We start from the raw sequence: 21968 nt of genomic DNA, 5'->3' as shown, positions 1-21968 counted from the left end.
GTTGTCCTTTTCATTTTTACAAGTAGAGAAGGGTAAGCATCTAAGCAGTCTTGTACAATATTGAAACATTCTCATTTGGATACCTATTTAGAAAAAATAATCATGATTCTGTTCCGGCTTTAATGATCTTAGCCCCCTACTATCTTGGCGGTCTAACGCCAACTTCAAGTCACGCGGGAATATTGGACCATATTCTGTAGTAGCGGGAATACCAAACCTTTACCAAACTAACATGGCTGCCTATTTGTATGTGTGAATCTGTCACTCTGGGGCCACTCCGAGTGTACTACAGGAAACTGCAGGAAAACCTAATTCGAAGTAGTCCTATAATGAACAAAGCCTACAGCTACTATCTCAAATGCATACAGCTAATATCTAATGTAGAGCACTTTTGAGACCTCTCGAAACTGGGGTAAATACTGCATCCATGCTATGAGTAACCAAAATGGAATCGAGCCATTCCCCAGGTATTACAACCCATACGTCAGACAAAACTAAGAGATATTAAATATACCTCGCCGGGCGGGAGGATTACCAGGCCCAGTGGGGTGCTTGTAGACGTGGGCTAAAGTTGTTGGGTTTCGGAACGAGTGAAAATGTTAGTGTTAGGTTCACCAAGGCCCGTATAAACTTGAATAACTCGATCCCCTCCCCCTCACAGCCCCAAATAAGCAAATATAATGAAATGCAATGAAATAATCGAGAGTGACTAAAAAGCACAATACACAAATTAAATATGTACACATGCAAGTATGTACAGCACAGATACAGCCCTACCGACAATGAAACATGATTGCCAATACCAACAAAGGTTACACATTAAGAGGTACAAGTGATTGAATCCAGTAAGTACATAAGTAAAGGGTTACAATCTGCATTCAAGTTACACATATTTATAGATTAATTGAATAAAGAATACCTCACCTGATATAAAAAGCAAAAGCACACAGCAATGATTAAGGTATAACAAAATATTTCAAGATAAGCCGTAGGTACTTTACACTTAAGCCGGTTACAAGAAAAAGACCATGAACACAATGTTAAATCGTATTTATTGACTCCCCAAGCGACGCGGTAATTTGATCTCTTAACACCCCTAAAAACCACCCGAAAATCGCCATTCCCTGCATTTCACGCATTTCTAGGAAAAAACTGGACTGCAGGTGTTTGAAATGGTAAACACATGTGGTTTTCCGAGAAATTCCATCCGTCTCATCTTCGCTCTCTTTCCCTTTTCTGTAATCCCACCAGATTTCGGTTGGCAGCTTGTGTAACTAACATGATGTATAGGGTGCTTCGTATCGACAATCATATTCACAGGACGTTGCTAAGGTTGGGGCATCTCACGGCATCGGCTACATTTAAGTTCTACAGTGCATGCCGCACTTTCGAGTTTCGGTTCTAAACCTGTTTCTTGTTCATCAAAAGGACTTTGAAAATCTTCAAGAATCGCCAACAGTTTCTAAGGATTTCCAGAAGTCTTGAAGATCTATAAGTAAAAGTCTTCTAAAGGATATTAGAGCCTTTAAGCGGGTCTCTATGAGTCACCACATGATTTCTAGAGGCTCTGAGAATTTTTAACTTTTAGGCACTTGGAAGTTTGTAACTGATGCTTGGAGAAACTGGAAAGCAGAGGAAGGAGTGTAAAAATGATCCAATTTTTCATGAAAGGTCTCGATAAAAGGAATCCGTTATGTGAACCCTTCCTCCCCGACCTCTTATTCAGATTGGTTCTATCATGAGGACGGCGTCACGGGAGATGGTATTTAAAAAAGGAAAGTGGAACGTCTGAGTACCAAAAGTTTAGTTATCCTTATGTAAGGATCTAAGGGGTCACAGACCCGACTACCCCATTGTGTAAGTTGGCAACTCTGGGGAAAATTGAACACAGCGACATCTAACACTTACGTCAGAATAACCGGTATTTTGATCTCTGTAACGGTTGCCACAGAATGGATGGCAAGAGTAATGATCTTACGTCAAAGATAATGATTATCTTTGCTTACGTTATGATATTCTATGGTCAGTTCTTTTGTGTTTGGACGTGGTGCACAATCGGGAGAGGACTTGAATAAAACTACTAGTTTTGTGTCCGGAGCTGCAGCTTATTACGCATGGTTTTTCCAAGCAGTGTATGTATACGCAGTATAGCCAAAAGTACTGTGGTAACCTACCCCTGTGGTTAGGCAATACGCCTTGTGATAATCCACCCTTATGATTAGGCAACACACTTTAAAATCTGAAATAAGCGCATAGGTCGCTGGTTCATATCCGGCTCGAATATGTTTTAGATCAATAGCGACAATTCCAAAATTATGTACAATTTTTAAAGCGAGTATTCGCGAGGGCAATTTATTAAATAAAGCGACTAACCTTTTACGGTTGTTTTCCAAAACTCAATGAATTCTTCTTCCTTGATAAATGTCTATAAATTGATGTCCATGCATGCGCACAATATAAACAAACACATCACAACACAAATAATATAACAAATCTCTAACACTCTGTATATAACCAATCGACCGTTTTGCGCAGACGCCGAATACTAGGGGATTTTCGTAACGAAGCTAGGGAAAAAAAGAGCGTGGCGCCGTGGCGGAAGAAAGAAGATGGCGATGAGGTCGATGGAGGGCATCACGCGTTCCTGGTTTTTTTATTCTTGATTATTTTGGTGGTGGTGTTTTGAAGGTAGTAACCATTTTATTCTTTCTTGTGCTAGCTATTAATCACTGAATTTCTTGTCACAATATGATATTATTTACATTTTACTGATTTTGCATAAACTGTCGATATCCAATCATGGCGTACTCCATGCCTTTGTTTTGAGTACCGTTACATGAATCGTGTTTGTTATACTGTACAGGTGATTATGCCATTATTTTGTTTAATTAAGTATTTATTTCTGTATTCACGAGGAGTTGATTAATTATCAGTGTGATGTTGCTCTGTCCGATTGATTCGTAACTATTCCGTGAGGGAAGTACCTAATACAGCGTTTGATTGTTCGCTGTATCTGTTACTTTCTGATTCGTGGCGCGCTGCAGTTGTGCATTAGCTATACGAAGGGGGGCTCTCTTATTTGGTGTTTCATTCTATCTCCGTGGAGTAGGTACCTAATACAGTTCGACCGTTCGCTGTCTGTTGCCTACTCGTTTCGTGCGGATTGCAGTTCTTAGCATCTTAGGAATGCGAGATACTTAGGGGCCCTCTCATTAACATTTCCTCTATTTAAAATATGTTCTGCTTGAATGATAATCGATTTTCACATGAATACTTGCTATTGACATTCTCACATGTACTTTTCGTGTTAAATTAATTTATGTTAACTGAGGGCTGGAGTAGAGCTACACCATTTACATGTTTCCTATGCACATTATCTGAATTGATTGTACAGGTATTTTGATGTGTTTTTGTACTGAATTGATTTATCATGTTTTCCACTGCATTTATGATGTCTTGTGTATTTTGTTTTTATGAACTTGTTTAATTGCATTTGATTTGATTATCTGATTTATATCATACAATTTGAGATGTTTTGTTTATGTGTATTTTCTCTTGCATTTTATTGCTGTAGGTGATTTATTGCATGTATTTGTGTGGCTTATGCCCGGGTTTTTGTCCCGTAGAAGGTTTCCCTGGCATGGTCTGGTTGTGTGCGTAATATATTTGTTTTTGTTATTTCTTACGCACAAAAGTTCTGTCTTTTATTTAGTTCCCTTCCCGATTATGTCTCACGTCCCAACACACACAAGAACCGATTACACAACGTAGGAGTTCATTCGTGCCACCCCTATCGAGCCGACTGCCATCCAAATTCAAAAGTGCCGCGAAACTTCCATCGTTTTGACTTGAAAGGTAGGTGGCTGTGCTCGTAGTTTTTACCAGAGTTGCCAATGGTAAGTATAGGGTAAGTCAACGTTTTCAGTGTCGGCTTGATAGACCCCTAGGACCATTATAACCTTTACATCTGAAACAAAAATGCGTACGCTCTGCATACACCAATGGTTTTGTTTTGAGTACCGATATCTGAATCATGTTTGTTTGTTATACTGTGCAGGTGATTATGCCTTTATACTGTTTCATTAAGTATTTGTTTATGTATTCATGAGGAAGTTTATTGTCAGTTCGATGTTACTCTGTATGGTTCGATTTAACTATTCCGTGGAGAGAACACCGCATTCAGTTTGATTCTCGGCTGCATATGTTGCTCCTTCATCTCGCGCGGCCAGAGGGGGGGGTTTCTCATGTTTCTATGTATGAGTCGGTTAACTGCTTCCATAGAGTAAGTACCTCATGCAGTCCTATTTTTCACGGTATTTGTTACTTGTTCAACTCGTAGATGCAGCTCTTGTGCCTCGTTGTCGCACGCCCTGTCCTCCACGAACCTGAGGAACCTGCCGTTAGATGCTGATGCTGTTCTTAATATGTTGACGTTAAATACTTTCAGTTGCAGGATTCCAGGGTTGACAAGTAGCGCGCAGTGCATTTTGCCGAGAACAATCTTTTCGATGTGCTTACCGTTTCTTCCATTTTATGGGCGAAACGCCGGTTTTTCCAACCAGTGTATTCGGACAAAAAAAAGGGCGAGATGGAATTTCTAAATTCATACCTCCATTGTCTCTTGTAATTTCTCAGGTCACGCAAAATGTCTCTTATCAACTGATACCGGCGTAAACCTGCATTGCCTTGCAGCTTTAATGCTCGTTTTACACTAACATAGGAAACCAAAAAATCATCTAATAATTACTTAACGGGTCTAAAGTTCTAAAATATTAATTCGCCTTGTGATAATCCATCCTTATGGTTAGGCAACACACCTTTACATCTGAAACAAAAATATGATATGCTCTGTATATGTCGTGTCGTGCGGATTGCAGTTCTTAGCATCTTAGCAATGCGAGTAGAGGCCCTCTCATTCACATTTCCACTATTTAAAATATGTTCTGCTTGAGCGATAATCGACTTTCACATGAATATTGGCCATTGGCATTATCAGATGTACTTTTCGTGGAGTAGAGCCACACCATTTACATGTTTCCTATGTACATGCAATTTCACGAGTTGTGTTATCTCAATTGATCGTACAGGTATTTTGATGACACATTGTGTTTTTGTACTAAATTGATTTATCATGTTTTCCACTGCATTTATGATGTATTGTGTATTTTGTTTTTATGAACTTGTTTAATTGCATTTGATTTGATTATCTGATTTGTATCATACAATTTGAGATGTTTTATTTATGTGTATTTTCTCTTGCATTTTATTGCTGTAGATGATTTATGTCATGTATTTGTGTGGCCTATGCTGGGGTTATTGTCCCGTAGAAGGTTTCCCTGGCATGGTCTTGTTGTGTGCGTAATATATTTATTTAATTTAATTCCCTTCCCGATTATGTCTCGCGTCCCAACACATATAAGAACCGATTACACAACGTAGGAGTTCATTCGTGCCACCCACATCGAGCCGACTACCACCCAAATTCAAAAGTGCCGCGAAACGTCCCTCGTTTCGACTTGAAAAGTAGGTGGCTTTGCTTGTAGATTTTTTTGACAGAGTTGCCAACGGTAAGTCAACGTTTTCAGTGTCGGCTTGATAGACTAGGAAACTTCAAAAAGTTGCTTGATTCTCCTCTTTTATGAAAACTTCAACTAAAATTAAATAATATAATTAAAATAATTTTGTTATTACAATGTAGTTTCGTGTTTTGTTAATATTTGATGGAGCGCCTACTCCAGTTTTGGTTCACTCTCAGGCGCTTCGCAGAGACTATTATCATCAATTGGTAAACTTTCTAATATTTCCTTGATATTGGCGACCTCCTCTTTTAACGTTTCTTTCAGTTCCGTCATTTCATCAACCGTGTCATATATACTTTCCAGTTTCACTATCTCTTCCTCCATAACATCTTGCTCACTGAGAATCAAATCTAACAATTGTACGTACAACTCCACCTCTTTAATTTTTTCATCAGTTTCTTCTTCCTGCGAATACCTCCGTTTAAATTAAATACAAACTAATGGCACCTACAATTTTGTTTAGCTCGTCCACATTGTATCGAATACTTTTGAGTTGCACCTCGTACTCTTCCAATTTTGCCACTATCTCCTGGTCTTCTCTCTCGATCTCCTCGATTAAATTAATGTTGCTCAATATGTAGTTGTCGTTGGCTTCGACGACCTTTAAGATGACGTCCATTTTCAATTTTAAGTTTTCGACATCCTTTATGATCTCCACAAGTTCATCGAATATGTGCCTTGTCTCCGTTGCGTGTTGATTGATGAAATCGATTATCGCCTGAATGCCGGCTACTCGCTCCATCAGCTCTCTAATTGACTGTTGGAATCTTTGAAACGCTGCAATTAAATGAGATTTAATGTGCGTGTAGCTTAATTAACGCCTACCTTCGTAGTCAGCCATGTAGCCCAAACCTTGCGCGAAAGAGCTTGCCCTCATTTCTCTAGCGGAGTTTGCCCTGGCTTGGTAACCCAGCGCTGTCGTCAGAAATCCGTCCATAGCGCTTTGTTGGTCGCCTACGCTTGCCAGGTAGGCACCCATTGATGCTAGTTGGTCTTCAAGTTCTTTTCCAGTTTCCCCAACGTCCTTGATCACTCCCTGAATTGCCGAGGTACTGGATTCCACGGCGGCAAAGTCTTGGTGCCAATCGTCCCCTTCCGGTACGACAACTGCATCCGCTTCTCCCTGTAGAAGTCGAGCTTCGTGGTGCGTTTGCTTTGTTTGCTCATTGAATTCCGTCGCGTACTTCTTCGCGGCCAAAACCCCGTCGGAGGTTTTGGTTACCTCTGAAAGCAGATCGCCCAACTCGACCGCAAGCTTCTTCTCTGTCTCTTCAAGTTTGTCTGCATTGCTACATGTTTCAGCAGCAAGCGCAGAAATCTTTTCGGATGCTCCAGATAGTTCATCGGCAGCTTTCTCAATCTTTTCCAGTTCGGACTCGGCAGATTTAGCCAATTCCGTCATGGTGTTATTGTGCGTTAGTATCGCCTCAGATCTCGTAGTGGCGTTCTCCAATTCAGTTTGCGCAGACTGTAGTAAAGCATTGGAATCTTTTAAAAGCGTCTCTAACTCTGCAATTAAGTTTGCGTATCTCTCTGCTTGTAAGTCTTCCAATTTGCTGATGGAGGACTGCAAGTTGTTTTCAAAATCTGTAAGTTGTTGTTCCATTTCAAAAAAATCGATCTCAAGAGATAAATCTGTTTCGTTAGGTTTCAGCTCGCTTATTTTGTCGTTCAGCAACTGAATTTCCTTGATGAAATCCTCATGCTTCTTTAATAGGGACGGCAATTGTTCTGCTATTTCATTGATTACGTTTGCAGTTGCGGTAAGGTTTTCTTTAAAGGGAAGGTCCTCGCTTAGTACCAAATCGTAGCATAGAGGGCATGGAATGCAACCCTCAGGTAGATTGTACGTGTTTTCCTTGCATCGATTACACTGCGTGCCTTCAACATTTTCGCGACAAGGACACTGCCCAGTACTATCACATTGAAGGTCTTCCGATCCGATAGCATCGCAATTACAGTCAATGCAACTGTCCTCGTATTCATACTTGAGCGGTTCGCACTGGTCACAGGTCAGCCTACAACAACACCTTTAGAAATACATCGTTTACCTCCAGTTAGTGATATCAGACCCAGAACGTCCCTTTTTACACGAACACTGCCCCGTCTCCTCATCACAATGACTATCAAACGAGCCAAGAGCGCTACAGGAACAACTTGTGCACCCTACGCTCGAAATAATTCCATAATGGCCCCAACTGCATTCGTCACAATTTAAACCGGTAACATTTGGCAGACATTTACATTGTAATGTTTTCTCGTCACAAATAGATTCGCTTTCGACGCTCGATACAGTTCCTACCAGTGAACAGTGGCAGCTTCCTTCCTCTTCTTTTGCTAAAAAAAATGTGTGTAGTCTTCTCTACGCACATATTCGTTTCTACCTTGACCCCAAGTAAAGCTGAGTGAGAAAATGATACACAAGTAGTAAAAATTCTTCATATTAATCAAACGGTTCATACCTACATGGGACTACATAATAAACGAAATGATAAGTTATCATTATCTATGTGGGACATTTACATTCTGATATGACTTTACCTGTGCGTTGTGAGGTGAATGTTTATTGGTCCACAACTGCTAAGATGAAAAACAAGTATAAATTGTGCAGATAAAGCGCATTTTTTTAAACCGAAATAGCTTTTGTTTTCACATCACCAATGGATATATTTCTTGCAGATGTCTCAATCGCCCTTTGTGAGTACCCTCTTCCGAAAATCCGTTCTTGAGGTATAAGGGAATATACCCGATCACGATAAGAGGACGAGGAGGAGGGCTATGGTTAGTAGAAATTAATTCCTTTCGTTGAGACCTTTCATTAGAGTACCATGAAAGATATAAAACTAGTTCACTCCCCCCCCCCTTTTCCCCGCCGTCTTTGATAAGAGGGACAGAACAGAAGGGGCCGTAGTTTGGTTAGTAAGAAAAAGTAGAAATGGATGGTTCCTTACCCAATTTATTTTCGATATGGAACCTTTTCATTTATTATACATGAGGTAGTAGTAGAAATGTGCCCTCTCCCCCCCCCCCCCCCCCCCCCCCCCCCCCCCCCCCCCCCGCCCCCCATTTTCCACAGTTTAACTTGGCACCACTAATGGCGTGCGTATGCAAAATCTGATGCCAATTGGTTGTCTTATATAAAAGTTTTGCACGTTTTACTTTCACAAACAGCATCTCAGGAAATAATTCGTGGGGAGGGCCTCCCTTTTAGACAGCGAAATTTGATGGCCATCTGGCACACCTTCAAGGTATAGGCTACCTATTGCAAAAAATTCCAGGACTCTAACACCATTCTCCTAGAAGTAGTTCAAAACGGTAGAAGTGGGTCCGGACGGACGGACTGGCGGACGGAAGGGCGGACGGACAAAACGCAAACAATAGCAAATTTTTTTTGATTCTTAAAAAATGCGCTAAAAAGTTATGATAACCGGAACCGATACCGGTACCGTTATTATTAGTGCCAAAGAACCGGTACTTTTCGGTTTCGTCTCTTTTGTAGATAGAGTCGACACGTTGCGGTTTGCGAGAGGAAAATGCGTGTTATATTGTTGCTCCTAAGATTTGCTTCTTCATATCCGCTTTCATTCCTTATCACTCGTGACTGATCCTTTATCGACTATTTCAAAACCATAAATTCAAATTGTCACTTTTATTCAGAGCTGCCAACCAACTTCTACACAACTTCACCTTTTAATTCTAAATAAATATAAAATATTTTAGAGTGACTCATACAATTGTTATTCAATCCTAATACCAATAAAATGGATCAAAAACAGTAAGAAGGAAAGGTTGAAGAATGTATAAGGAAAGCAATAGTTGAAACTGTTGCTGAAGAAAAGGAAAGTAGAAAAAGACAGACAGTTGACAGAGGTGAAACGAACGCGTAAGCTAAAAATATAAGTGTCAATCAAACTTAAAAAATATATTTATGCAAAAGAATAATGTACTTTAATTGTGTGTATTATTTATTTTTAATAATTATTAATAATTTACATTTTTTAATAATAATTTTATTTATTTATGTTGGAACCGTTAAAACCGAAAAAAAACTGGAACCGGAACCGAAAATTACTGAAGCCACAGAACCGGACACGGTACCGGAACCCTTAAAAAATGATTTTACCTAAATAGTGCGGAACCGAATTAAACCTATATTTCATATGGATTTCAAAGAGCGAGTTGGTTTCTGCACTTGTTCAGGTGCAGTTAGGGGTCTTTGGACGCTTAGTGTAAACTTTGAGGCACTGAACATGTAGCTCCACCGAAGTTTTCCCTTTAAATAGTTCACCATCTTGTAATAATCCACCCTTACAGTTAGGCAACACACCTTTACATCTGAAACAAAAATATGACATGCTCTGTATATAACCCGTCGACCGTTTTGCGCAGATGCCGAATACTAGGGGAGTTTCGTAACGAAGCTAGGGGAAAAAAGAGCGTGGCGGAAAAAAAAGATGGCGACGGGGTCGACGGAAGGCATCACGCGTTCCCGATTTCTACTAGTAACCATTTTATTCTTTCTTGTACTAACTATTAATCATTGAATTTCTTGCCACAATTTGATATTATTTACATTTTGCTGATTTTGCATAAACTGCGATATCTAAATATGGCGTACTCCGTGCTTTTGTTTTTGAGTACCGTTAGATGAATCGTGTTTGTTATACTGTACAGGTGATTGTGCCATTAATTTGTTTTATTAAGTATTTATTTCTGTATTCACGAGGAGTTGATCATCAGTGCGATGTTGCTCTGTTCGATTGATTCGTAACTATTCCGTGGGGGAAGTACCTAATACAGTTCGATTTTTCGCTGTACCTGCCGCCTACTCGTCTCGTGCGGATTGCAATTCTTAGCATCTTAGCAATGCGAAATATTTAGGGGCCCTCTCATTAACATTTCCTCTATTTAAAATATGTTCTGCTTGAGCGATAATCGATTTTTACATGAATACTTGCTATTGGCATACTCACATGTACTTTTCGTGTTAAATTAATTTATGTTAACTGAAGGCCAGACCATTTACATGTTTCCTATGTACAAGCAATTTATTATTTTACGAGTTGTGTAGCTCAATTGATCGTACAGGTATTTTTATGTGTTTTTGTACTGAATTGATTTATCATGTTTTCCACTGCATTTATGATGTTTTGTGTATTTTGCTTTTATGAACTTGTTTAATTGCATTTGATTTATCTGATTTTTATCATACAATTTGAGATGTTTTATTTATGTGTATTTTCTCTTGCATTTTATTGCTGTAGGTGATTTATTTCATGTATTTGTGTGGCCTATGCCGGGGTCTTTGTCCCGTAGAAGGTTTCCCTGGCATGGTCTTGTGTGCGTAATATATTTATTTGTTCTTGTCATTTCTTACGCACAAAAGTTCTGTCTTTTATTCAATTCCCTTCCCGATTATATTTCACGTCCCAACACGTACAAGAACCGATTACACAACGTAGGAGTTCATTCGTGCCACCCATATCGAGCAGACTGCCATCCAAATTCAAAAGTGCCGCGAAACTTCCATCGTTTCGACTTGAAAGGCAGGTGGCTCTGCTTGTAGTTTTTTTCCCAGAGTTGGCAACGGTAAGTATAGGGTAAGTCAACGTTTTCAGTGTCGGCTTGATAGACCCCTAAGACCATTACAATCTTTACGAATTTTACCGCATTTTATGATTGTCTCAATGCCCCTTGGTCCACACTCAAACGTATTCCCACAACCACACTTCACAAATGGTCCATAAAGTTTGCATCCCCACTTTGCCCAAATCAAGTAAAAATATGCCTATAATTTAGGACTAATTAAAGGCTATAATTTGTACCCACAAAATTAGAATTTGTACCCGCTTAGTGGGGCTTTACTTACTTTATCCCATTGAAATTTTATTAGTCGCATCAAAAACTATTAATTAAAGACTAATTTGTACCCAAATTACATTTTCATTGTTTAAACAATTTATACATTATTTATTATATTTATCACTCACAGTTTATAACATAACACGAGAGGAAGCTTAATACTTCGAATCGATGTTAGAACTGACTCGAAACACAATTCGATTTGCTTTTATAGCAGACATAACAAATATAATTTTTAGTTTATGTGCTTGATTTTCCGTCGTCTGTATGTCTGTCTGTTCCATCAAGATCTCGACCCCTGTGCCACCTAAAGACTTCGGGTTTTCGCTAATTGATAGCTGCCATAGTCTATATTACCCCGTTAGCCATCATTCTACAGTTGTGTTACACCCACCCACTTCTTTTTATCTGATTCTAGTGACCGTGACCTTAACGATTCATATTTTTGCAATGAGTACTTGATTTGCCATTAAACTTGTACACCAGTTTTACTATTAAATTGTAGCGATGATCTTTCCATGTGAGTCCGACGATCCTCCAGATCTTCACGAATCCATCATTCTTATAATAACTTTTGGGCCCAATAGCATACACGTCGCCGAAAAACAATAGCGACCTTTCTTATATTTTTAAGAACGTATTAAACAATTATTGTTATTGTGCACATGGACAGACAGACAAACGGACAGATAGGCAGACAGCAATACAAAATTCTGCACGATGTCGAGGATCGTTAGTTCGTTACTAATTTAACAGAGTGCATTCTTTCGACCTCAATATTCCCTCCCAACATGCGCTCTGCCTCCCATCACTTCCTAACAATACAATTTGTTTACAAAAAAATGTACAAATTAGTCCTTAATGTATAGGTTGCATTTCTTTTTACTAATTTCGAGAATTGTCCTTTTTTAGAAAAAAATTATTTAAATAATTTACAAATTGTTTAAACAATGAAAATCTAACTTGGGTACAAATTAGTTTTTAGTTCAGTTTTTGATGCGACTAATAAAATTTCAATCGGAAAAAGTGGTGGTGCTAACTTGAAGGGTGGTAACTTGATTTCAAGTTAGCACCTCCCACCTTAGAATAGGTTTTCCGGCGGAACCAAGCGGGTACAAATTCCAATTTTGCGGGTAGGTACAAATTAGTCTTTAATTTATACGTTCCATTTCTTTTTATTAATTCTGAGAATTGCCCTTTTTTAGTTAAAATTGTTTAAATAATGTATAAATTGTCGTTTAAACAATGAAAATCTAATTTGGGTACAAATTGGTCATTTATTCATAGTTTTTGACGCAACTAATAAAATCTCAATCGGGAAAAGTGAGGGTGCCAACTTGATTTCAAGTTAGCACCCCCACTTTAAAAATCCGTTTTCCGGCAGAACTAAGCGGGTACTTCACTTGGGAAAAGTGAGGGTGCCTACTTTATCCACCTCATAATCAGACAATAGACACTTTTCCATGAAGAGACAGAGGGATAAGTTAGGAACGGACTGGGACCGACCCTAATTTACTTAGGAGGCGCTTTCTTTCGGCTACTTCGCAATCATGATTTCGAGATCGTGATTCGTAGGATCACGTTTTACGAAAGAACACGCGAATTTAAATCAAAGTATGGTTAAGTTTGCGTATTATAGTACCTACACATTTGCATTCGAATTACGTATTTTTTGTTTGGATTATGAAAATAATTTAAATACAAGTGGAAGTACTTGCACGATTATGCTCCTCTTCAGTTACAAATATTGACTAATCTAACATTTGAGCAAAAATATCCTTGCATTTATAGGTTAGGAATTCGTGTCAAAAACTTTTATGTTCAGTTTGTTCACGATTTTAGCAATCATGATCATAAGATCACATTTCGAAAGAACGTGATTTGACAATCCAAACGCGTTTGGATCACCGAAAGAAAGCGCCTAGCATTGTTTATATAATTTATAAACAATGCGCCTAGGTTCTCACAGCCTTACTGTGATACTGCGCTTTAGGCCCCAACCGAGGAAAAACCCCCACTGTCAAAACGTACATTGTTGTTTCCTCACAAAGCTAACTTTTTAAGCAATTGAAAAAAATGTCCACTGTAATTTTACACAAAAAGTATGAATAAACGAAGGCAGTAGATAAACAACCGTTTTACGCAAGAACGTCATTATGTAAAGCGAGATCGATAAGGTTTATGCGTAAAAGTGCACGCACTTGCACCGGCACGTAACTATCGCTCGCTATCTTACCGACATAATACAGATTGTGAACATGGCGGCAGTGGTGTATTTGTAAGTGAAATGCGAGTGTGTTTTGTTTATTTTTAAAAAATTTTACGTGGACTAAAATCATGGCAGACCAAGATACCGACTGGTCCAGCTTGCCGGACGACGTGCGAGAGAAACTGGCGGAATTAGATCTGGAATTATCCGAAGGTAATCATTTGTAGGCGCAATTTTTGCGCTGGCCCCCTTACTTTAATCGATAATTGCATGCCGAACATAATTTCGCGATGATTTATCGCATCCGTACGAATATTGGATACCTGTAAGACAGTTGCGGTTGATAAGAATGTGCAGGTTAAGTCATGTGACCTCCTTAATTTGAGTTTATTGAAAAAATACACGAAAGAGCACTGCCCTTGTGATGTCATAATAATAACTCGCCGTGTTACGATAAATTGTTTAAATTATTGTACGTGGTTAGTGCAAGAAGGTGTTGCGAAACTGTCGGACATTTCTTTTAAGCTAAATTTAATTGATCTACGACAGGTATGCACTTGTCATACAGACTGTCACTTCTTGCACACCACCTGCAAATTACACGGATGCTTGCACTCCGGTATTACTCATTGCACGGCCACCTTTCTTTTTAAAGATTACTAATTAGTGGTACGGTTGAGATTCAAGGACTCGCTTTAGTAAGTGAAACGACAAATAATGGGCTCGGTGGTTAATGATAAGATTAGATTAAATTCGACAAGAACACTGGAAACAGGGGATGAAATTACGGTGTAATTAAGGAAGTAAGTGAATACGACAGGTGTACCTTTCGGGGATCACGTGCGCGAAAAGCGTGTACTTACTTACAAATGTGAAACATTACGACAGGAAACAGTAAACCTCGCAGTAAACAAGTACACCTGAAGACAACTAGTTTGGGCAAAATACGATATTGACACTTGACACTACAATACATATACCTAAATAAAAGAGCCATTTTGTACCATTATCCGATCCCGGATCCAGTGTGTAATCATTTATGGTATTATCTAAGAGTCTTCCACCTTTCATAGGTGGCTGATAGCGCCCAAATGGCCAAGATTAGAAACAAAAGTTTTTATGGTACGAAAAGCTTTATAACCTAGACTAAAAATATTATAAGGCATACAGGGTGTTCAAGAAAAGTCGAGAGAAAAGTTGTATGTCATGTTTTTTTTTAAATGAACACCCTATATATTTTTGTATTTTTGATATCCCTTAATAATTTATATAATAATTTGGTGTTTACATTTTTTCGTAATCCTAACCGTTTGCAGGATATTAATTTATTTCTCGATTTATTTAGTAAAAATTGTTTTTTTGTACAATTTGTTGAAGTTTGTGCCCTTTCGCGTATGACAGAAAATCTAAATGTTTCAACGGGTTTGTAGGATTTTGGGTGAAAATGATTTTCTACAAAGACTCAATTTGGCACAATTTTCACTAGGGGGATAGGTACACAAAATCCCCATTTCTTGGTCAGCGCCGCTTTAAAATGTATAGAAATAAAATAAAATAAATTTTTTTCTCGTTTTTTTCTTTGTAATTTTGTAATTTATTTTTTGTATGTTATCCGTTTGAGTAGATAAATACAAATATTAAAAAACAAGTTGGTATACATTGTAAACGAGATTGTAAATTGTTCACATCACCAACAGATATGCGTCCAGACCTCGGTCGAGACGAACCATTTTGCCTTTGTGAGTACCCTCCGCCAGTGCTCTTGAGGCATGAGCAATTGTAACCGATCACAATAAGAGGTCGATGAAGGTAAACTTGTTAGGAGAGATTTATTAAATTTTGTTATAAACCACAAAGGGTAAAACCATTTAATACCCCCCCTCCCCCAACTGATTTTGAGGGATAAGGGTGGTAATTGGTAGATATTAGTTCCTTTCGGAAAACCAATGTATAACGCCTCTCTCCTCCCTCCACCTACTGGTCTCGAAAGCAAATCGCGGAAGACAGATATGCTAGAAAATAACTTTTTTCGATGAGCCCTTTCATTAGAATCCCATGAAGGATAAGACTGTCGCCCCCCCCCCTCCCCCCCATCTTTAAAAGTTTTACTTGGTACGACTAGAGAGAATGCGTATACAAAATCAGAAACATCATCTCGGCAATAATTCGGGGGGGATAATCCAAATAATTAATTCTAAGACAATTACACAATAAAAACTGTGACAATTCCTCGGACAATTCCCATCAAAGTAGTTCAAAACCGCATAAGTGGGTCCGGACGGACGGACAGACAGACGGACCAAACGCAAACAATAGCATGTTTAGCATATTAAAAAAGGTGTCAAATGGTAAACGGTCATAAAGCCATCCACAAAACACTTGTCCAGGTAGCTCAATTAAATAAACCTGATTGTAAATTTCGCAAGACACGTCCGTCCTCCGCTACAATAACACAAATCTCGATAAAGACCCAATTTTATTAATTTAGGAATCTCAGCAGCCGTGCCCACTTTTAACAGTTACTAATTACTTAAACAACAACTACAACTCTGGGCACATAATATCAAATTTGCTGGAAAATTGCTACAATTGCTGCAAAATTTCCACAATTGCTACTGCTTGTACACAAAAATTGCCCCCTTGTTTCATTGGGACTACACCCAAATTAACAAACCTGAAAGGGAGAGGCTCTCAGGACCTGTTTACAGATACAACGCATGCAAGCGATCGATAGACAATTAATTAAAGAAATCTTAATTACTTACGTTCAGTTCGCCGGCAGTCCGTCGACTGTCTGGCCGGCCACTATCGTTGCGACGAAGTTATTCCGGCCGAAGTAACGTATTGCTTGGCCGGTCGACTAGGCCTGACAGTCGTTGCGAGGAATTGGCCGGCCAGTCGCTGTGATCTACGGTGGTGTTATTTTCTATTGGCCGTTGAGATATCCGCCATGTTTTGGGCAAATACAACGGATTGGTTAATCAGCTCAATTATAAATTGGAAAAACATGGCGGACATGGAATGGAGCTTTATGGCCACACTGTTTTTATATGGTCACTGTAGGGAAACCTGGCCATCCGGCCGTTACCATTCCGGTCGAACTGAATGTGAGTGTCTACACTTACAGTTTTTAATAAAAATAAAGAGAAGAACTAAACAAACACTACTTGCTGAAAGTTTTAAAAATTTCACCTCTTGTAATACACAATTTTGATGACAGGTACTGACTTTGGGGAATTTGATGATGCTGTGCAATAAACTGCTTGGTTGACAGACACAGTCGAACGATTATTTTTTTGGATGCGAATAAAGTGTTTAAATGTCTCACGAACTCGTTTAATTCATTTGATGACGTCATACATTAAATCAACTAATTTTCTTCAGTAAACAAACTTTACTATCAACAAGACAAATGCCGCCTTAACATCCAACAGAATGACTGCCCGAAACAGTGTTGAAAACGTGCACTAATACTGTTGGGCCACCACCGAAAAGTCCTCGTGTTTGTTATGTTTTCGTATTTAAAGGATTTTCTCTCTTCCCCCGTAAAAATCTCCTTTAAGGTTTCGTAAACAAACAGTTAATCACAATCGAATTTGATTCACACCTGTCTGGAAATAAACTGCAGACCTGGTGTTTACTTATTGTCGATAAATAAAAAGTGCTTATCTTGAAACTAATTACATTTCACCGTACGCAACGCGATTATTGCAAATACGACCAGATGTTACTAATTTAACTTTTACAATTAAATAAAACCAATTACAGGATAATCAATTTAAACAAAACTTAACCATTTAACAATTCTTATACAAAACAAGAAACTACGCTGAACATCAAATTTAAATAAAAAGCACGAACTCGGTGTTTAATTCAAAATCGACGACCAAATTTATGCTTGATATTCTACATACAGGCTGGCCCATTATTATTGTATGTGCCGCGTTCAAACGAAATCCATCACTTTACAATGGGGAGCCGATTATTTTATAGGAAGCCACTACCTGACAAGAGTTATTCATTGGGATTACTCAATGAGCATCGTTCAGCTAAAATATTTTCAGTTTTTTAAGTTACTATCTCGGTTACTATACTAACGGTTTTTGAATGATCTGCTTCGAAATTATTAGTAAAAGTACTCCTTTACAAAATAAACAAAATATTTTGTTTTTATTTAACAAAACTAATCAGAAACGAGTGTCATTATGTGAAAAAGCTCGAAAGTGGCACTTGGTGAGTGCCAACAGAAATACTACTTTCTCTCTCAAATATATTGAAGCGTCTCGTGGCGGATTTGTAAAAAGAAGCAAGCGCTCGGGTTCGAAACTGCGTCATCATAATCGAGAGGCGGCGGCCTTACTAACTGCGCTGTCAATCACTGTCGTATTGATTATCGTTTATAGCGGCAAATTATTACGCATAATTAACAAAATACGCCTTAAATACATGTATTGCTATGTGAAATTGCAAACCGTCACTAAACTAAGCACATTAACACCTGTCCAACTAGCTCAATTGAACTCGGGTAGCTAACAAAACGCTTTTACATGCCGCTATTACAAAAATCTTAGTATTGACTGTATTAATTTGAGAAACTCTGCGGCCTTGATCACTCCCATAATTGCAAAGAATTATTTATATATTTAACAAATTTTTAATTAGTACTTAACATTCCTGGGTACGAATAGAAAATTTGACAGGAGAACTCTTATCTATGTTTTCATTTGGGGTCGATTAAACACAAAGCTAATCATTTACAGATGATACAAATTTATTCGACATAAATCAATAAATAAAGCTGAAATAAAAATAGGCACTCAGGGCCGGCTGACAAATACCACGCACATGCGTTTGATTGAAACAATTTAAGTTTAAAAGAAAATTCTAATTACCTTAAAGTTAATAATCCTTAATATTCGGTCAACTGCGATACGAAAAAGTCTCATTTCCCGCCTGCTTCGTCTCTATATAAAACATTTCCTCATTTTTGCTCTTCCTTCCTTGTATCAAAGTTAATGGGTGTCTTTGAATAACTGAACATCTGTGTTTACTTCGACGAAAAAAAATCTGCTTATCTTGAAGCTAATTAGCTTCCCGCAGCGATAACGAACTATAATCGCCATGACAGGCTTTAAGAGATACCCCGCACGTTAGTAAGGGAGGTCATTGCATTGGGGTAAAAAATGACCCGCCACTTTTTTGACGGAAATACACGTTTTAGAACACCAGGAATCCGAATCAAACAAAATCTCGATGATGTCGGTCTGTCGGAAGCTGAAAATTCTTCGTTAGCACTAACCTTATTGACTTTCATGAATGGCCCACCGAATCTTTATTTACTTGACCTACAGGCTACATGTAGTAGGCCCGGCTACAGGGCGTTTGTCCGGTTACCGTTCAATATCCTCCCTAACATTACGGGAGACTATTGCACTTAACGTCGCGTCGTCTCTTCAGCAATAAACGACACAGCATCCGGATGTCGCATCCCAAGTTTGAAATTATAGTCAATAAGAGGATTTTAATTAGAAATCAAAATTGTTAAGAGCAATTACGTTTACGATTACTTCATGTATTTTCGAAGTCTTTGAACTTGATACGCACAAAATGAAAACATCAAAGATAGAGAGATGAAGCAGTGAAGTAGGAGAAATGCATTATGAATGGATAAAGTTCAATGGACCAGTAATGTCTCCCTTACGTAACCCGAATTATTCAACCTTCGACTAACGCCCGCAATTTTAAATTATGTTAGGTCAAAAATACCTTAGAAAATGGGACAGGTTAACAACACTCAACATGACATTACACATGTAATTGACAATGTAAACAACGTGTCTTTGTACCTTCCAAAAAAATTCAATTAAAGTGCCATTAACATTTTTACCAGCCCGCGGCGTGTTAAGTTCAAAAATTTCCACTACTCTCGCGTTGCCATGAGAATACCCCAAAACGCGACCGAAGGAAATTGCCTAGCAATTCGATTTGATTTTAGATAAACCGAGCGGAATTGTACCGAAATCGATTTCAATAAAGAGCGAAAATTATATCAAAACTTGGCGTTAATTAAACTAACCTCGACTGTAAAAATGTCGTAACCTGATGGGGCGTGTTAATTCGAAATTTCTAGAGACTTTTCAGCGGTTTAGCTTTATTGATCAGTAAATAACTGAATTATGATGCTGTTGACGAGTTTTACGTGTTTGTCTATCCGCACGTAAATTGTTGGACAAGATTTCAAAAGAATTTATAATAAGTGACGGCTATTGGGCTCTTTGTAGTGGATGCCAGGTGGTTTCTTGTTATGTTTTTACATAACAAATCAATGCATGCAGGGGGTCAATTTTTGAGATGCGATCGTTTTTTTGCGAATACGCAAAGTTACGTGTACGTAGTTACGAATGTCAAGAAAACAATCAATTTTTGAGTGACAGTTTCTATTATTCGCAACTTTACTTACGATCATCGTAAAGATGCGATTGATAGATTTGACAACACCTGAATTAAAATTGACATTTCGCAAAATTGAATCTAATTTCGTATTTATTCTCATTCCATCTGTTCTATGGTTAAAGAGGTGTATATAATTGTACCTCGTTATTATAATGGACAGTTTAAAAAAGAGAGGTGCATATGATTCCGAAAAGCAAAAAACTATGCTGGTGGAATATGTGAAAAATAAAGGGTACCGCTCACTAGAGCGAAGCGGCGCGTCGACTGGAGTATAGGTATAATGAAGAAATCGATGCTTTAATAAAAAACGAAATTGCTTCTTTAACAAACCATTACATCTCTATTGTTGCCTTTGTTGTTTTGTGGAGATTATTGTAACGGCTTTCTGGAGTGTTTGGTTCCACATTATTAAAATGTGTTAACAACCAAGAGCGAAGGGGATATCCCGAATCTCCTGTAAAGAATAAGTATTAGTGTAAGGAACTACATTTATTAATAAATGTGTCACACACCCAATACTAATCGATGTAATTGCTGCATAAGACCATGGACATTTGATTGATTCCATAAATAGGAAAACTCAATTCCTCAAAACCTTCCCCTTTGAGGAATTGAGTCGTCTATTTCCTATATGGTTCATCACCCCATTTAGAGAATGGATCAACAACGAGTTTTTTCTGATATAGGTATATCTATATGCATCGTTAGTACCTACTTCCCGGATACCTTGCTTTCACATTTAGAATGTTGAGGCTGCTGTCACATATCTAACAACATTTTTGTAACGTTATCCACTCATCTTCCATTCTTTAAACTTACCGACTGCACATTAATAGAGTGGTAACCATTTCGGTTTATATATAAATATTCAGGATGCTCCGGATCCTCAATTTTCGGAGGAAAAATGGGCACATGCGTGCAGTCTATGCACCCTATAGTTCCCGGAAAACCAAATTACGTAAAAAATCTAAAATCTTGAATGGCCAAAATGTTTATCAATTCTTCTATTTTCGATAAAATTTTTAAAATTGACGATCAACTGGTCACTATACTTTATATTCAAAGCAAAACGCATTCGAATATCAAATTACGCCAGCTATCTACCGCTCGCAAAAAAGCGAAGGATATTTTAAGAGCGCGCAAAGAAACGTGCTGTCAAAATTTGAAACAAACTACTATTCGTATTGTTCCGTATACGTTTCCCATTTGCGAGCGCTCAAAAATTGACCCCCAGGCAAGATGAAAGATGAAGGAACGCCCTATTTTTCAATCGCATTTCATCAAATTAGTTACAACAAATTGCGGTACGAGATGTGGATTGTGAAAAACAATTAAAAAATTTACACACCGAAATGGAATGGGAGTACACCAAATACGCATACATGGGGCACCACTGAACGTTAATAGGAAATAATGTTTGATTTCGACCTAGTCTTTAACTCAGTTAGAGATTTCCGGTGCTTAATATTGAATTTAAATGGAAAAAATTTCTTTTTAACAGTTTCAAACAGGTGGAAGAATGGAAAAGACAGAGTCTTAATAGAATATATTAGCATCTCTTCGTAAAAATCGCTAAAGTAAAATGATCCGTAGTAAATACAAACAGAAATATACACCTTACCTTAATCATACAGAGTCTAAAACCACCCCTTGAGTCGTCCAACGTGGGAAAATTGGATCACTATTTAAGATTTGAGGAATGGGACCAAAATTTGCTGACATGAACTCTTGGCTCGTAGCGAACCGGCCATCGCTAGTCGTTAGCCGATACAACGAGCCACCCTTAACGAAATTCAATTTCTAAATATTAATTTTGGGCAAACCACTCTAAGCTATTTCGTCTTAAAAAATGGGCTTTATCTGCA

The 21968-nt window shown here is 38.2% G+C and overlaps 1 protein-coding gene across 1 annotated transcript; it reads right to left on the bottom strand.

The window, feature by feature from the left end:
- Positions 1–5652: 5652 nt before the first annotated feature.
- Positions 5653–8260, bottom strand: LOC116173904 (laminin-like protein lam-2). Its single transcript, XM_031491646.1, has 5 exons — positions 7964–8260; positions 7652–7916; positions 6405–7597; positions 6031–6356; positions 5653–5984 (listed from the first exon to the last, which is right to left on the bottom strand). Exons 1-5 carry the CDS (start codon positions 8037–8039, stop codon positions 5730–5732), a joined length of 2115 nt encoding a protein of 704 aa, XP_031347506.1. The 5' UTR covers positions 8040–8260; the 3' UTR covers positions 5653–5729.
- Positions 8261–21968: the final 13708 nt, after the last annotated feature.

The sequence above is a fragment of the Photinus pyralis genome, unplaced genomic scaffold, assembly GCF_008802855.1.
Source record: "Photinus pyralis isolate 1611_PpyrPB1 unplaced genomic scaffold, Ppyr1.3 Ppyr1.4_LG6, whole genome shotgun sequence".
Lineage (NCBI taxonomy): Eukaryota > Metazoa > Arthropoda > Insecta > Coleoptera > Lampyridae > Photinus > Photinus pyralis.
Note: the sequence above shows the minus strand (reverse complement) of the source record. Positions and strands in the feature narration are given on the sequence as shown.